Below are 19,553 nucleotides of genomic sequence, written 5' to 3' on the forward strand. Positions count from 1 at the left end.
AAAAACACAAGATACACTTACAGTTAGTGCACCAACCCAAAAAACCTCCCTCCCTCATTTACACTCATTCACACAAAAGGGTTGTTTCTTTCTGTTATTAATATTCTGGTTCCTACATTATATATCAATATATATCAATACAGTCTGCAAGGGATACAGTCCGTAAGCACACATGATTGTGTGTGCTGCTGGTCCACTAATAGTACTAACCTTTAACAGTTAATTTGACTCATTTTCATTAATTACTAGTTTCTATGTAACTGTTTTTATATTGTTTTACTTTCTTTTTTATTCAAGAAAATGTTTTTAATTTATTTATCTTATTTTATAAATTTAAAAAAAAAGAACCTTATCTTCACCATACCTGGTTGTCCAAATTAGGCATAATAATGTGTTAATTCCACAACTGTATATATCGGTATCGGTTGTTAAGAGTTGGACAATATCGGAATATCGGATATCGGCAAAAAGCCTTTATCGGACATCCCTATATATAACTAAAACAATTCATACTTACTAAACCGTCCCATATTTGATAGTAGTGCTGTCATGCATTTTTGTACATGCTATCGTAATGAAATCAAGCTAGCGTCGTTAGCATTGGCTAATATGCTTACACCTTTACAAGGGTCTGTGTCAGTATTATTAACTTACAATGGCATTCTTTTTGTATTGTTTCAGTTTCACAAATTCCTCCGTCAATTCACCAAAATGTCGTCGTGGAGTTATTGAGTCGGTTTAGCTGATTGTAGAGCTAGCTTCCGCCGCTAGCTAGTCTATGACGATGACTTTTGTTTGATCAGCTGTTTTACAGTCACCTTTTGGAAACAATCAAGGTATGTAAATAAACATTTACCAAATATTTCTGTGTAAATAACTAATTTTACAACATATATATCAATGGCTTACAGTGCGGTGCGGCTAATATGTGAAAAATAAAACATTTTTCTTCTAAAATTTAGTGGGTGATGCTTTTATACCAGTGCACTCTATAGTCCAGAAAATATGGTAGTGTGCTGTTTAATGCTATTTAAAAATATTTACATACCTAATTTCAATATGCAAAGCTACAGAAAGTAGACAGACTCTTTTAGATGTATTCACAGAGGAATATACAATTTTAAGCCATTCTTGGAAGTGGCTAAGCGAGCGGTTCACTACTGGGACTCCACAACCTTGTAGTTTGAAGAGGAATGTGAAATAAAAGACAAGGTAAATCATATCAAATATTCACTATTTACGTTGTTACATGCTGTAAAAGTAGTCAGTAATACATAATATGTGTAGTTATTTGTCTCAACCTGAGTGAACCGAGTGCTAATGCTAACAAGCTAAGGCTAAATCTGATGCGTTTCTGCTGTCGCCGTGAGATCAACACTGACGTTTATTCTTTATGTATTGTTATTTACAGCTGAAATGGACAATAAGGACTTGCCTGATCTTAATTAATTCATCATTTAGCGAAGGGACGACTTTCTGACTGTTGGACAAAAGCCGTAAATTCTATGTAAAATCCAGCACACTTTGTTTTTAAATCATATCGTCATTGCTCTGTATTTCATTTAAGTAAAAGAAAATATGACCCAATATAGTCTGTTTATTTGCATGGTTGATATCAGTGAAAAAACATACTGTACCACTCCTCCATAATACATCATCAGCCTGATCTGTATAAACTACCCTGAACTGTGAAATGCGGTGGAAACCCAAACCACACAAGTCTACAAAAACCTACATTTCCAGGAACTTAAAGTTCCTGAACCTTTGGTAGAAAAAGGCCTATTGACTACTCTACCGGTTGGCTACTCGAGTGTCGCCGCTCCTCGCCCAGATGGAGCAAACTGGCGAGGCTGCTGTCGACGCGTCTCGTCACTGACGATAATTGGGCCGAGGCGCTGGTCCATTAATAATCAAACAAAAGCCGGTGGATACATTTCCAGCACACTTGGGAATTCTAGTACAGCAAATAACACAAACGTCTTGTGGGAATTGCATCCCTATCTGTATGTAAAAACGGGCCCTTACCTTCTGAACATCATAAGGCATCCTCTTGAGGAAATCCAGCACCTCATTATTGTCAATTGCATACGGGTTGCGCAGCTTCTTGGTAAATTTGTTAACGCCTGTGAAAACAGGAACACATTCATAAATAGCTGAACAACATCAGTGCATGATACAATGCCCAGAAATATAACACACAGTTATATATACTAAAGATTACATTATTTAATCAGATTATTCACACAATTGCGTTTAGATTACCGGTAATCATGATTGCACGCATAATTTGAAATAACGTTTAAAAAGTCCCCAATATTTTGACAGAGATACAATGTGTATCATGTACAAACATTTTTTAAATGTGTGTAATTTATTTCTTAAAAAAGTTTTTTTAGGTAAATTTTGCCACGTAGCACACCAGTCGTGAGTCTCCTCACTCATCTGACTGTAAAGTAACTTTTTTTTTTAATTACTTTATTGTAATAACTTCACAAAATTATACATAATTATACAATACTTTTGTCTTTTAACATTGCCCTTTTTTATAAAAAAGAATTAAACAATAATTGTGGATGTCATATATTAAGAAATATCCAAACATATCTATAAAAAAAAAAAATAACAAAGAAAAAACTATTAAATAATGGTAGAAAAAAACCCACTTTCATCTCTATACTTGTATACATCAATATAAAGAGAACATACTCATTATATCATAATTTATATAAAGATGGCATGCTTATTTATGCTTGTAATATACACACATATACACACACATATATATATATATATATATATATATATATATATATATATATATATATATATATATATATATATATATATATATATATATATATATATATATATATATATATATATATACTACCGTTCAAAAGTTTGGGGTCACATTGAAATGTCCTTGTTTTTGAAGGAAAAGCACTGTACTTTTCAATGAAGATAACTTTAAACTAATCTTAACTTTAAGGAAATACACTCTATACATTGCTAATGTGGTAAATGACTATTCTAGCTGCAAATGTCTGGTTTTTGGTGCAATATTTACATAGGTGTATAGAGGCCCATTTCCAGCAACTATCACTCCAGTGTTCTAATGGTACAATGTGTTTGCTCATTGGCTCAGAAGGCTAATTGATGATTAGAAAACCCTTGTGCAATCATGTTCACACATCTGAAAACAGTTTAGCTCGTTACAGAAGCTACAAAACTGACCTTCCTTTGAGCAGATTGAGTTTCTGGAGCATCACATTTGTGGGGTCAATTAAACGCTCAAAATGGCCAGAAAAAGAGAACTTTCATCTGAAACTCGATAGTCTATTCTTGTTCTCAGAAATGAAGGCTATTCCACAAAATTGTTTGGGTGACCCCAAACTTTTGAACGGTAGTGTATATACATACATATACATACAGTATATACATATATACATACATATATATATATATATATATATATATATATATATATATATATATATATATATATATATATATATATATATATATATATATATATATATATATATATATATATATATATGCCTATATATCATGCACACTACATATATACATACGTACATACTTATACACTTACGCTTATAAATACATACACAATATTGACCTACATTGTATTTACATAATGTCATCTTTATCAATGATTATATTACAAAAATCTTCTGAATATAACTTGTTAAATTTGTCCAGTTATTTCTAGTCCATAAAGCAACTTGCTCCACCTTTCAGAAAACCAACCATGTTTAAGGTAAAGGAGCACAGGAGTTAAAAATAAAATTGCGCAATTAATCTGCCTTTATACATGATTAATGCGATAATGTTTTGTGATTAATCGCACAAAGTTAAAATGCTAACTTTAACAGCCCTAGATGAATACCGACAATAGGTTCTTCCTAAATGTACTAATAAAAGGTGTTGGCATCAAGGGTGTTTCAAGTCAACTTTTTCACTTCCAAAACAATACCGATATGGGAGTCTTGAGTATTGGCCGATACCAATATCGATTCGATAGCAGCATCATACATTATTTTATTATTTGTACTGTGGAATGTTAGAAAATAGTCAAACAGAGAACAATGGTTGGGTATGAAAAAAACTAACTTGTTCGATATTAACTGTCTGAAATGGACTTATGTTGTTTTTAAGTTAAAGTGGAGTAGTCAATTATTTTTGGTCACACCTAGTGGTCACACTAATTCATTAAATTAAGCTTATGACGCAGTGAGTTGAACGATGCGGACATGTTTGTTATTGGACACTTTCTAATACACTTCTGGAGACTGTACATGTAAGTAAAATACAACTATAATTATTTGACACTTGTTTATATTACAAATGTGGTGTTTTAGTAGGCAGTAGTGTTCTATTAAGGACATTTATTTTGAATGTCTAGCTTGTGTGCTATTGTGTGCTTTGCTGTTGTGTAGCTATTAGCTCCAAGTAGCCTACAGCCTACCATGTTTGTGAAAGACTTGACTAAAATAGAAGAAAATACCAACCTTGTGTTCTTATTGGAGGACATTTAGATATTAACTGGCTGTCCACCTTTCCGCGAGTGAACACGCTGCAGGACTACTTGTATCGGAGTGCTTGTATCGGAAATTTTAGACGCAAGCCGATATAATACCATACCGGAATACATTTTTTTGCTGATATCCGACCAATATATCAATATCGGATCGGGACACCTGTAATCGGCATAACATTAGCATATATTCTACATAAAGAACTAGACAAAGAACATGAATCAAAAAGCTTTTTGCTCAGAAAATGTGTGCCAACCAGATGACCAATATAAAGTACTTACTCAGCTACCCAATAAAAAGTTGTTAACTTTTGCAATTAGACAATAATGACAAAGAAAACATATGAAAATAAGGCCAACTGTGGTAATAGAGTACCCAACTTTCTGTTTTCAATGTGGCTCACTTCTTTTTACGGCTGCATTAGTTAACAATATTAAAGAGTTACTTAAAGTAGAACAGTTACGGCAAAATGTTATGTCAAATTATACCAACATTTATACCAAAATTTTACCAAATTACATGTTTCACTGGAATAAACTATATTATAGTACAATATATGTAAAAAAAAATTGTTTGGGTAATTTATCACTTATTTCTAGGTTAAAGGGTCATATCATGATTTTTTTCTGCATTTAAAACACTTCCTTGTGGTCTACATAATACGTAATGGTGGTTATTTGGTCAAAATGTTGCATAGATTATGTTTTACAGACCATCTTGAGTCATCATCAACTGCATCAATACTTGAACATATTTATAAGCTTAATCTAAACAGTGTATTGATTTCACCTGAAGGACGAGCACCCCTGGGCTCATTTCAATCCAATCATTTTGTTAATCAAGCGTATCTCTGTTTACGTGACACGCTGCATACCAACAGTTAACGGAAAATAGAACTCACCAAAGGTCTCGTAATGGGACCATTATGCCCACAGCTTGCAGCGTGCACACAAAGAACCCGAGGACCCGAAATATACGCACGCAACTTGAAAGGCTTGCCTTGCAACTACGGCGATGGGGGTTAACTGGGGGAGGCAGAGCAGTGTCTCAGTCTGCGTGTTTTTGTTTGATATGATAGGATTTTGCTATTGATCGCGTAGAAGGCTGCGTGGAAGTAGAGAGCGGTTGTGGGCTTACAAGCTGGTGCGGGAGAGAGCCTGTTAAGGGCAACACATCTCCCTGACCGCTGAGAAGGAGACTGACTATTCTGTACAGCCGCACTAGATAATGAGAGGCTAGACCAGGAGCCTGCAGACCGCCCAAGGACATCGTGTGTTACAGCATATACAGCTCTGCCTCTCTCCTTGGTTTTCACACGAACCCCGGGCCTTAGCCTGCGCCGGGCTCCACCATAATCAGCCCACACGGAGCCCAGAACACCTCTGCAGACGACTGATCTCTGCACATGCGCAAGCGTGTGAAGTGCGTGGTCGAGAGCTTAAAACGACAACTCTTTGTTAAATGAAGGATGTGAAACAAGCTCGGATTTGTGCAGGTTAGGATGAACAAGGAAGTGGGAGTTAGTTTGACATAGTGTAGTATTTAATATTATTATAATAAACATTTCATTTAAAAATGATGCGATATCCTGGTACCTTCCAGCATAATATAGAGCAGTGGTTGCACTGTGAGTCTCCCCCTTACAGAATATACTATGTCTTGGGGCTCCCCCACTCTCTGAAATATATCTGAGCTGTTTGTGGCAATGTGGGATTTTTGTGATTTCTGATCGTTTGTGAAGGCACCAGAGGGACTTCAGTGTATATTCGCATGTTACGGGACAGTTCAGCTTGTTGTTGTTGTTTTAGCTTGTTAACCCGATTGTAGCTGAGATAGTCTCCAGCGCCCCCCACGACCCCAATAGGGAATAAGCGGTAGAAAATGGATGGATGGAATAAAGAGAAAGTTAATACTTCCCCTCCTTGTTATGTTTGTTTGATATACAGCACTATAGCACTTTATATTGTGTTCAAAGTGTACAAACCTTCACTAAAATAGGGACTTTTGTTGAGGCTGGAACCCATTATTCATAATTACAATGTTTCTTCTAGAGCAGTGGTTCTCAAATGGGGGTACACGTACCCCTGGGGGTACTTGAAGGTATGCCAAGGGGTACGTGAGATTTTTTAAAAATGTCTGTGAAGAAATGTTTAGAATTAAATTCATGAATCCAGATGGATCTCTATTACAATCCCCAAAGAGGGCACTTTAAGTTGATGATTACTTCTATGTGTAGAAATCTTTATTTATAATTGAATCACTTGTTTATTTTTCAACAAGTTTTTATTTATTTGTATGTCTTTTTTTCCAAATAGTTCAAGAAAGGCCACTACAAATATACAATTTAATATATCAGAAACTGATGACATAGTGCTGTATTTTACTTCTTTATCTCTTTTTTTCAACCAAAAATGCTTTGCTCTGATTCATCACTGAAAAAAGGTTGAGAACCACTGTTCTAGAGAAACTTGCTTCACTATACAAACTTTTCTATATATGAACCCTGTTCAAAAACCAATTAAGTTTGTAAATCGAGGCTCCATTGTATCTGTAAGTAGACTCGATACAGAAGAGCTAAAAGCAACAACATGGCTGGCGCAGAGCAGATTCAGTTGAAGGGGCCTTGGCCTGGAGGAGGGCTTTGGCGAGTAAATATGACCACCCACAAACTGGCAGATCCTGACGAGACAGTCAGAAAGCGGCTTAAAGATGGTCCGTAAAACATAATATATGCAACATTTTGACCAAAGAACCACCATTACATGTTATGTAGACCACAAGGAAGAAAAAAAATCACAATATGACCGGTTTAGGAAACATTTTACACTTAAAGTACCAATAATTGTCACACACACACTAGGTGTGGTGAAATTTGTCCTCTGCATTTGACCCATCCCCTTTATCACCCCCTGGGAGGTGAGGAGAGCAGTGGGCAGCAGCGGTGCCGCGCCCGGGAATCATTTTTGGTGATTTAACCCCTAATTCCAACCCTTGATGCTGAGTGCCAAGCAGGGAGGTAATGGGTCCCATTTTTATAGTCTTTGGTATGACTCGGCCGGGGTTTGAACTCACAACCTACTGATCTCAGGGCGGACACTCTAACCCAGGTGTCCCAAAACTACGGACCACGGGCCGGATACAGCCCCCCAGCGTCCAAAATCCGGCCCGCGGGAAGTCCCAAGTTAAAAAAAAATACTAATAGTTTTTTTTTATTTTTATTTTTTATTTTTTTATTTGTCCTTATTAGTCCATTTTCTACCGTCTCCTAGCCACTCAGGCAGATCATATTGTCTAAAAATGCATTTTACCGTCGATAACGTGACATGCAGCAAGTGCGCTCTTTAAGTCAATTAGTGCACGAGGAATATATATGTATGAATACATATATATATATATATATATATATATATATATATATATATATACACACACACATATAGACACATATACATATATACACATATATACACATATACATATATACACATATACATATATGTATACATATATACACATATACATATATGTATACATATATACACGTATACATATATATACATGGACATATACATAGACATATACATATATACACACACATACTGTATATACACTTTTACATATACATATACATATATACACACACATCTACATATTATATATATATATATATATATATATATATATATATATATATATATATATATATATATATATATATATATATATATATATATATATATATATATATATATATATAGCACGGCCCCCAGCCAAATTGTTTTACCCCAATGCGGCCCCGGAGTCAAAAAGTTTGGGGACCTCTGCTCTAACCACTAGGCCACGATGTAAACAATTAAAGTGTTTACATCGTATAAGGAAGATTCTTGAACCTTAATAATGAATCTGGTATACGCAACAATCTACTATATCTGCATTTATTTATGTGCACTATAACTCACTCATAACGTTTTATTTATGTACACTTATTCATCATTATTTAATATGCATGCATATACTTATGTTACCGATTGAACACAGGAAGTGAATACAATTATTAGTATTAGCTGTGAAATACAGAAAGAGCAGGAATAATTACGCTTTGATTCTTCCTACTCCTTTTTGGACATGTTGAACTTTGCGTGACACAGTATACTGTGCTCAAAGTAATTAATTAGAATAAGTAGTGTAAACTTAAAACGTTCTTAAAAGTTGTACTTACTTAAAAATGTTGAGTGTGAGTAACATTTTCCTTCTTTTTAAGTTTATTAAACTTGTTATTTTTAATTAATATTAACTTGTTTGCAGATTATGTAACTGCTACTTAAAATAATTAACTCACAGTTACTTAAAACTTAGTGGATTAAACATAATTTTGTCTTATTTTGAAAGAACAAATCAATAAATCAAATCAAGAATAAATTAAGAATGAATCAATTGCATTATAGATTTGTATTGTTATTATACTCTGTGTGTGCATGTATATATAAATTATTACATGCACGTGCGCACGCGGAAACCCACACAGACACACACACACAGGAAGTGCTTTTATTTTGTAGCATTTGCGTGCACTTCCTCTTCAGGCAGCAGACACGAGGAGGAACATTTTTGAGTTGGCTTAATTGGTAAGTTTAATTCAATTATAATTTAAAAGTACATTTAACATAAATTCCAAACATTTACGATGTGATATACTCAAAAATGTGAGTTTATGATCTCAAAAAATATGTGGCAACTGATTGCCTCACTTTTTTGAGTTCTGCTTACTTATTCGGGTGTACAGTGTAGATATGAGTTGTATTACTGTGCAATGTTGTTTCCATGTTCAAAATAAAATAAACATACAACTATTGACATGATAAAACAATTAATACAGCAGAAGCAAAGATTCAAAGGTGTGTGTGATGCATGGGCCAAATTTGGTGAGGATCTGGATGAAAGTGTAGCTGCAAGTGAATTATCATATGTGAGATTTAATAGTTTTTTTTTCATTCTTTTTAAAATTGTTAAAAAACAACAACAACTGTAATGGTGCCTAAACCTTTTTGTATGATACTGTAAATGTTCAACTTACCCCATATCAGCACTATATACCGCAGGGGGATGAAATATAAAAGCGTCGTGGCTGCAAACAGGACCAAGCAGGTCAGACAAGACATGAATGGAACAGACCAGTTGAATATGCTGCGAAGGAAAAAACACAAACGTGGTTCAAAGTTACTAGACAAAACATTTTTAAGTAATAACAATAAATTAATCAATGTACTTCTTTATTCGCTCCCCCATGTTTGCGACCTCTTCCAAAACATTCTGAACAGTCAAGACCACTTCTTGCACCATGTAGAACTTGTCCATTAAACCCTTTTTATTAGGTTCCTGAAAAAACAAGAAGAAGAAATCCAAAACATTCTGAACAGTCAAGACCACTTCTTGCACCATGTAGAACTTGTCCATTAAACCCTTTTTATTAGGTTCCTGAAAAAACAAGAAGAAGAAATGTTCTGATTAGTTTAACTGTTGTGGTCATTGTCAAGCAAAAAACAATAGTTATTACATCGCATTCTCGACATTCACAAGTGCGTGTCCCACACAGATATTTGGTAAAAAGAAAGAAAAAAAAAAGTATATATATATATACACAAAACCAGTGAAGTTGGCACGTTGTGTAAATCGTAAATAAAAACAAAATACAATTATTTGCAAATCCTTTTCAACCTATATTCAATTGAATAGACTGCAAATACAAGATATTTAAAGTTCGAACTGGAAAATGTTGTTATTTTTTGCAAATTATTAGCTCATTTGAATTGTGATGCCTGTGTTTAAAAAAAGCTGGCACAAGTGGCAAAAAAGACTGAGAAAGTTGAGGTTTGCTCATCAAACACTTATTTGGAACATCCCACAGGTGAACGGGATAAATGGGAACAGGTGGGTGCCATGATTGGGTATAAAAGCAGATTTCATGAAATGCTCAGTCATTCACAAACAAGAATGGGGCAAGGTTCACCAATTTGTTAACAAAAATGTGAGCAAATTCTCGAGCAGTTTAAAAACAACATTTCTCAACGAGCTATTGCAAGGAATTTAGGGACTTCACCGTCTACCAGAGGTGGGACCAAGTCATTGTTTTGCAAGTCACAAGTAAGTCTCAAGTCTTTGCCCTCAAGTCTCAAATCAAGTCCCGAGTCAAGACAGGCAAGTCCCGAGTCAAGTCCCGAGTCAAGTCCAAAGTCAAGACTGGAAAGTCTCAAGTCAAGTCCCAAGTCCTGCATTTTGAGTTTCGAGTCCTTACAAGTCCTTTTAACCACAGACTAATATATTTACACAGATTGTGTATGCTTTTAAAACACTGTATTTATTTATTAAAACAAGTGCATCTGAAATTGCAGGAAAAAAAATAGTGCTGACATTGCACTTCATACAGAAAGGACGACTTTTGTTCTCCTCCATTTGAAAATGTGGACGTTATCAGCACTACTGTCTGATTCCATTTAATGCAAGTCATCACAATCAGGTAATACACCAATTTATATTCTTGTCTTCATGAAAGAAAATAATGTATATGTGGTGTGCCGTCAGTGGTGTGCCTAACATACGGTACCAGAAATCATGATCATAATTAAAGATAAACTTAATATTTTATTTACTTTCCCTAAATATCTAAAAGTATTCATATTCTCTTCATGTCATATTATGCTCCTTCCAGTGCTGTTGTTTTTAGGTTATAGAGTTTTTATTCAATCAGAATTCAGTTAGCTTATGTTGCCATGCTGTACCAAATCTGCCCGGGGCTTCAGAATTAACAATGCCGGCGTCCGTGCACTCTAAGTAAACGGGGACATACAGTGACAGACAGTTGCGAAAGCCAATCAGATCACGAGTTGTTGTCAGTAAGGCCTTCGAGATGGCCTAAGGCCGATATATATTATGATGTTATGAGCTAGGTAACACAAGAACTCCATTACCCAGCATGCCACAGTAGTGCAGAGCATGCGCAGTAGCCGCATTTAGCCATGCCGATGTTTTTGATGAGCACCTTGTGGAGTAAACTTTAAGAAGTCAGCCAACACGCCTTGTCTGCATCTTTTATGATTTAAAAAGACAACACACATATTTGCAAGGCCATTTTCAAGAAAGATATTTAAAGAGAAACTACATCTTGTGAGACCATGTCGGCCAACCCCAGGAGCTCAAATGGCATACTTGCTAACCTTGAGACCTCCGATATCGGGAGGTGTGTGTGGGTGGGGGGGCGTGGTTGGGGGCGTGGTTAAGGGCGTGGTTAAGAGGAGAGTATATTTACAGCTAGAATTCACCAACTCAAGTATTTCATACATATATATATATATATATATATATATATATATATATATATATATATATATATATATATATATATATATATATATATATATACATATATATGTGTATGAAATAAATGCGTCAAGTATTTCATACATATATATATATATATATATATATATATATATATATATATATATATATATATATATATATATATATATATATATATATATATATATATTCAGTGAATTCTAGTTATATATATACATATTTATTTTATTATACATATAAATAAAATAAATACTTGAATTTCAGTGTTCCGGAGGCTATCCAGTAGATGGCAGCATTGCCCTGTTTAACTTCTCCGTTCATGAATGAGTATATCATTTCGGCCACCGTGTTCAATGGAGAAGACTGTTCTACAAAATGTACAAGCAACATACATACCCCTTCCCCTTCGAACTGTCCTGGATGAACTGAAATTCTTGTTTCCATTCGTTTTGGAACTTGCAAGCGTATTTCTTCATCTTGCTCGTCGACGGCGTCGCCATGTCTTCTGCTTCGTCTCCTTGTTGTGTGCGCAGTTGTGCACTCTACTCTCTAAAAGCCGTAGATGTTATGACGTCATTGGGCAGGCAAGCTGTTTATATGGTGGGAAAGCGGAAGTGAGAACAGGCATTCCCCACTCAGGTCCGCATTGAGCTGGAGGGGGCGTGGCCTCCAGCTCCGGCTGAATACCGGGAGTTTGTCGGGAGAACATTTCTGCCGGGAGGTTATCGGGAGAGGCGCTGAATACCGGGAGTCTCCCGCTAAAAACAGGAGGGTTGGCAAGTATGTCAAATGGGTTCTACAGATTGTGAGTTCAGATATATTATTTCTTGATTTTTTCACGTTTAATATGCTATTTTGCAATTTCAATTTTGATAGTACCACATAAGATATGTTTTAATTGCTGATGAGGGCTTAATGATTTTTAAATGCGCCATAAAATAACCCGTTATGTACACTATTGGTGGTGATTCAATGCCCAGTAGTGCGTGAATGTGTTTCTGTATGGTATTTCTCCAGCAATGGTCATGTGGTGATATAAATTATGGTATTTTGAAAGGTAATCTTTGAAGTCAATCAATCAATCAATGTTTACTTATTCAGCCCTAAATCACGAGTGTCTCAAAGGGCTGCACAACCACAACGACATCCTCGGCTCAGATCCCACATCAGGGCAAGAAAAAACTCAACCCAATGGGATGACAATGAGAAACCTTGGAGTCGGACATCACTGAAGGACTAGGTGGGAAATGCACGGCCCGCCACTGGAATCTATTAAACATGCTTGTATTATCATTAAACACCTTTAACTTGTTAACAAAAACATATCTTTCATAAATAAGTAAATATAAATTATATACATGAATGAGGTAGATCCCTTCGACTTGGTCAATTGAAAAGTAGCTCGCCTGCAGAAAAAGTGTGGGCACCCCTGTACTACTGTATGTACGATCCATCCATTGAATGGCCACAATGAGCAAACAACAGACAGATTGGAAATGTGATTGGCAGCAGGATTTTAGCTTTTGTCTGACACACATACAAGTGCAGCACAGTCAAGACTCAGGATAGAGGAAATGTAGACAATCAGCAATCAGGCTCAAAAGATGAGACATTATAGCAGCATTCCATATTTCTTTTCTTCCACATAAAACTCCCCATCTCTTCTTCAATAAGTTAAGAATGAGAGAAATAATGTTCCCTTGGTCGAGCACCTGCCGCACTCGTATGAGTCGCGTCAGAGGCGTTATTTACGCACTGACATCATAATTGAGTGTGGCAAAGCAATAAGTCAACATGTGCGGGGGGTTGGAAGGTTTGTCTTTGTGATCACTTCAAGGCAAGAAATAACGACCGGCGAGAAGCCTTCCAGAAGGAGAGGAGTATGCGGAGATAACTCGCAGCAACGCACGCTAAAGAGGCCTGAGATCAAAAGGAGGAAATAATGACAGGAATGATGACAGAGAGAGAGGGAAGGAGAGGGAGTGTAAGGGTGGATGCGATGCAGGCTGGAAGATGTCTACAGTATATGTTTATGATACAAGACATGAACATTGACAGGGCCCAGGCAGGACAGGACGCTGCTATCAGAGACTCAATGAGGCAACCCATGGGAACACAGTGTCTGGAAGCAGGCAGAGACTCCCCACTGTCAGGTCCGGGCAGGAAGAGAGACATTCCCACACTAACACATCCTCCCCCGCCGGGCTTGGGATCGCAGCTAGACACCGGAGGCTCGGCGCTGTCCAAAAAAGGCAAAAGTATCGCAAATATGCTTTTTTGGAGAAGAGCTTCGCACAGTCTCATCAAGGGGACGGTCAGTGTGTTATCTTAAGTCCAGTTTCTACCAAGCTGTGTCGCCTTGTTGACTTTAAGTACAACACTTGTTTTATGATGACTACGAAATTACCACTATGACGACTTGGTACCCCCTGCTGGCGCAGCTAAAGAGTGGAGCTTGTCAAAGTACGAGTCAAATGATCATTTACAACATTTGCTGGAAGAGTAATCGCATTATATGAATGGCACATCTTTATTACCTTGCTTGAATTTACTTGTAATAGAGCAAACGTGCCTTGGGTTTAGACTTTGTGGACTATTTTGAGAATTCCCATTCATTTCTATTATGAAATGTGTCAGTTATCATGAAGCACTGGCGAGAAGCAATCTCATTACAGTCGTTCTATTGTAACTGGGGCTGCAGCGAATCGTCGATTAAACTGATTCGATCAGGAATAAAGCTTCCATTTGTATTTTGTTGCTTTGATGATTAATATACATTTATGAAATGCATTTTTTTCTGCAAGAGGGGTGCACCGAAAGTGATGTAGGTTGTGCTGCGGGTGATGTGTGTGGCGGAAAAAGCGGAGTACCGAGAGTATTGCCTCAAAGAAGAGGGAGAAAGAGAGCAAAGGGCCCAAAGAAGACGAGAGAAGATGTCGAAGGTTTTGCAGTCATTTTTAACCAAAAAACAAAACAGACATTGTGGTGAAACATTTGCACAGTCAAAGAGCGCTAGCATTTTACAATAGCACTAAATCTGTGATACAGCACAGAAAAACTTCTGCATATTCTTAAAGCAAGCAGAAACAAGGGGAACGTCTATTTTGATAGCTAACACCACTTTACAGTATATGTTTGACTTGCATAACAAATGTTTTATTCAAACACATCGGTGTATGTGAGGACATGTAAGGGTGCATGCTAGCATCTACAGGTTGTATGTTATTGCTAAATGCTAAAGTTGTTTGTCTAAAAACCAAACATGTGTTTCAAATGTCTATGTGTCTAATGTTTAAGTACATTGTCACACTTTATCATAGAGTCATTTGGTTTAAGTTGGTTCTTTATTATTTATTACCTGGTTTTACGCTAGACATTTTTTTGTACTTTTTTATTATTTGTTTTGAAATAGGCTCCAGCGACCCCCCGCGACTCCGAAAGGGATAAGTGGTAGAAATTGGATGGATGGATGGATGTTTTAACCTAAGTAATATGTGGTGATACTCCCATTGTAAAAGTGCAATTTCAATGGTATGTGCATTTATAACAAGAATAAATAAGGTTATTCAGAAAAATATTTGCCTATTTAAAAAAAATGTTTCCTGAAAGACGCACTGAGATTATTAAGTGTGTTTTACTCAATTACTTGATTATTTGAACAAAATAATTATTCGTTAGATTACTCAATGACTAAAATAATAGCTGCAGTACTAAATGTGACCTCTGGTTGTATTAACTAAATGTCCAGTATTACCAACAGTATAATGGAAATTATTAAAAAAATATTTTTCATATACGTAAGCTCACTTAAAGTACCAGTTAAGGGTGGAAAAACAAGTTGCCTCTATATTGAAGCTATTATCATATATATCTGATCAAAATATTTTTAAAGTTTGCGATTCAATAGATATGATCAAAATAGTATCAGATCCCTTCCCCATCAACAACAATGCTCATCAAGCATACTTTGTGAGAGGCAACAATGATTACTTTGGGAAAATTATGATCCACAATCTTATAATTTTGATGAGCAATAAGTTTTAGAAACCGAGTGCTAAACAAATGCAGCTTTGTTGAAACACCATAGCAGGGGTCACCAACGCGGTGCCCGCGGGCACCAGGTAGCCCATAAGGACCAGATGAGTAGCCCGCTGGCCTGTTCTAAAAATAGCTCAAATAGCAGCACTTACCAGTGAGCTGCCTCTATTTTTTAAATTTTATTTATTTACTAGCAAGCTGGTCTCGCTTTGCCCGACATTTTTAATTCTAAGAGAGACAAAACTCAAATAGAATTTGAAAATCCAAGAAAATATTTTAAAGACTTGGTCTTCACTAGTTTAAATAAATTCATTATTTGTTTTACTTTGCTTCTTATAACTTTCAGAAAGACAATTTTAGAAAAAAAATACAACCTTAAAAATGATTTTAGGATTTTTAAACACATATACCTTTTTACCTTTTAAATTCCTTCCTCTTCTTTCCTGACAATTCTGACAATGTTCAAGTAATTTTTTTAAAATTATTATTGTAAAGAATAATAAATACATTTTAATTTAATTCTTCATTTTAGCTTCTGTTTTTTCGACAAAGAATATTTGTGAAATATTTCTTCAAACTTATTATGATTAAAATTCAAAAACATTATTCTGGCAAATCTAGAAAATCTGTAGAATCAAATTTTAATCTTATTTCAAAGTTTTTTGAATTTCTTTTAAAAAAAAATTTCTGGAAAATCTAGAAGAGATAATGATTTGTCTTTGTTATAAATATAGCTTGGTCCAATTTGTTATATATTCTAACAAAGTGTAGATTGGATTTTAACCTATTTAAAACATGTCATCAAAATTCTAAAATTAATCTTAATCAGGAAAAATTACTAATGATGTTCCATAAATTATTTTTTTAATTTTTTCAAAAAGATTCGAATTAGCTAGTTTTTCTCTTCTTTTTTTCGGTTGAATTTTGAATTTTAAAGAGTCAAAATTGAAGATAAACTATGTTTCAAAATTGAATTGTCATTTTTTTCGTGTTTTCTCCTCTTTTAAACCGTTCAATTAAGTGTAAATATAATTAATTATTAATAATAACATAGAGTTAAAGGTAAATTGAGCAAATTGGCTATTTCTGGCAATTTATTTAAGTGTGTATCAAACTGGTAGCCCTTCGCATTAATCAGTACCCAAGAAGTAGCTCTTGGTTTCAAAAAGGTTGGTGACCCCTGCACTATAGCATCAGCAGCATTGCTAGGTGCTAAACATACAATAAAATATAAAAAAACAAACAATTACTGTACAATTTTCACTCTTGCTGGGATGCCGACTGACGAGACCACCACATAATTCCGTTTAGATGAAGATTATATCACAGTCTTCAAGAAGGGTTTAAAAAGTTGCCACAACTATGTTTTTTTGCCATCTCGGGGGATGTGACTGTTGACCAGGGACGTGTCGGTCCACGTCCACATTTGTCTACTACCAGGTGAGAGATGCATGAATTATAATCTAGTATGTACTTTTAGCAAGTCTGAAACAAAGCAGAAGCAACCGCCGGCTTAGTGTGTCAACAATTGAAGCGTAAACTAGCATTAGCTTACTGCTATCAATGCACCGCTGAAATAGGCCGTCTGCGTTAGCGCTTATAATAACAATATTTCTTATATTTGGTTAATTTTCAGGTTTCGACATGTAAAAGAAGTATTATTGGCGGTTTTTGGATATTTTTTAGAGAGCATAATGGGCGCAAAGAGGACCCTCGATCTGTTGACTCAATTTTTAGCTATTCATTTGCCATTTTGAATACATTTTAAAAAAAGGCAAGCGTATGTGCTCTTGTCTTACATAAGGATTGCGAATGATAAACATCTCATCTCTTTCCAATTTTTGCATATTTCCAGTATGACTGATCTGATAAAATGGTCAGAGTGCAGAAGCGTTACTACAGTGACGTAGAATCTACGGAAATTGTCGAAAATTTTCAAAGTGGACTACCGTATTTTTTCGACTATAAGTCGCTCCGGAGTATAAATCGCACCGGCCGAAAATGCACAATAAAGAAGGAAAAAAACATATATAAGTCGCACTGGAGTATAAGTCACATTTTTTGGGGTAATTTATTTGATAAAACCCAACACCAAGAATAGACATTTGAAAGGCAATTTAAAATAAATAAAGAATAGTGAACAACAGGCTGAATAAGTGTACGTTATATGACGCATAAATAACCAACTGAGAACGTGCCTGGTATGTTAACGTAACATATTATGGTAAGAGTCATTCAAATAACTATAACATATAGAACATGCTATACGTTTACCAAACAATCTGTCACTCCTAATCGCTAAATCCCATGAAATCTTATACGTCTAGTCTCTTACGTGAATGAGCTAAATAATATTATTTGATATTTTACGGTAATGTGTTAATAATTTCCCACATAAGTCGCTCCTGAGTATAAGTCGCAACCCCGGCCAAACTATGAAAAAAACTGCGACTTATAGTCCGAAAAATTCGGTATTCAAAATGGCTGACTGAGTTTGTGGTATTTTTTGATGTTCAGACGGTATTTTCACAAACTTTGCGAATCGTAAATACAATTGGATATGGTTTGATGGGTACAATAAAACACACTTAAGCATATAAAGTCTACTTTAAGTGACCCAATTACATGATTTAGCAAGAAATACAACTCTGATAGACAAGGAGAAAAAAAAGAGACAACACGTTGGCTTTCATATTTGAAAGAAAAACACAGACAAATATATGCACTCTGAAGTATAAATAAATATGCTGCGCACTGAAGATTATCATTCTTCTTCTTTTTTTTTTTTTTTTTGAATAATAAATCAAAAAACGCTCCATTTCCTTGGTGACAAGGCATTTGTTGTATGTTTTTCCTCTTTTTCTGGCAAGCACAGGAGAAAACAAATACAAAATAAAAGGTTTGGAATGGGAAAAAAAAAATGCTATTAGCCAAAGATAAATGTCTACTGATTAGAAAAGTTGGTGAACCACATTCTCCAATCAGGTAAAACATGTAAAATTCTTGCGTTAATGGAGAACCAATTTGATCCTCTGAACAAAAGTAAACACCCTGGAAAAAAGCTCATTTAGACTCAGTTTAATTAGAATAAACGGTGCCAAATTTGACGGAATAGGATTCCTGAGAAAAATGAGGAGCACATACAAATGAAGACCCAGCTGTTTTGCAAGCGCGTCATCTCCTAAAGCTGCTCAATTGAGCTTGCTAGGAATGGTCCCCGTGTGGAGGAGTTCATCATGATGATGACATGGACAGTATGTCTAGCTGCGGTGCTCAAGGAGACCCAGCGGTGACTGTGGACTACCGGCTGAGGGATGGAGCGACCCCCTGGCCCAGTCTGGCACCCCGACAACAACATCTAACTCCCCTCTGGGAGGAAGTGGAGCCTAGTGGGGGCCGGGGGGCACGAATGAGCCGTTTCATCTTCCTTGTTCATTCCTATTGCTGATCTATGGACTTGTTTTGCCTCCCTGTTTCTTTCTGTTATGATTAAATATTGTCTATGTTCACAATTGATACCTAAGGCCAAAAGGAAGTCACAATACCCACACATAATTTGTAAGCTGATTCTTCCCACCCTGAGGACAGATTTGTTCACAG

General features: G+C 35.7%; 1 protein-coding gene across 3 annotated transcripts in view; it reads right to left on the bottom strand.

Moving 5' to 3' along the window:
- Positions 1 to 19,553, bottom strand: part of mctp2a (multiple C2 domains, transmembrane 2a) — a 120,241-nt gene that overhangs the window by 14,748 nt on the left and 85,940 nt on the right. For all 3 annotated transcript variants that reach the window (XR_009825345.1, XM_062042581.1, XM_062042580.1), the window contains 3 exons: positions 9,826 to 9,935; positions 9,634 to 9,743; positions 2,026 to 2,123 (listed from right to left, as the gene is read on the bottom strand). Coding sequence is in view for 2 of the 3 variants with exons in the window: in XM_062042581.1 (XP_061898565.1) it covers positions 2,026 to 2,123; positions 9,634 to 9,743; positions 9,826 to 9,935 (318 nt within the window). In the remaining variant the exon portion in view is untranslated. The remainder of the gene's footprint in view (positions 1 to 2,025; positions 2,124 to 9,633; positions 9,744 to 9,825; positions 9,936 to 19,553) is intronic.

Source organism: Entelurus aequoreus, linkage group LG03 (assembly GCF_033978785.1).
Source record: "Entelurus aequoreus isolate RoL-2023_Sb linkage group LG03, RoL_Eaeq_v1.1, whole genome shotgun sequence".
Taxonomy (NCBI): domain Eukaryota; kingdom Metazoa; phylum Chordata; class Actinopteri; order Syngnathiformes; family Syngnathidae; genus Entelurus; species Entelurus aequoreus.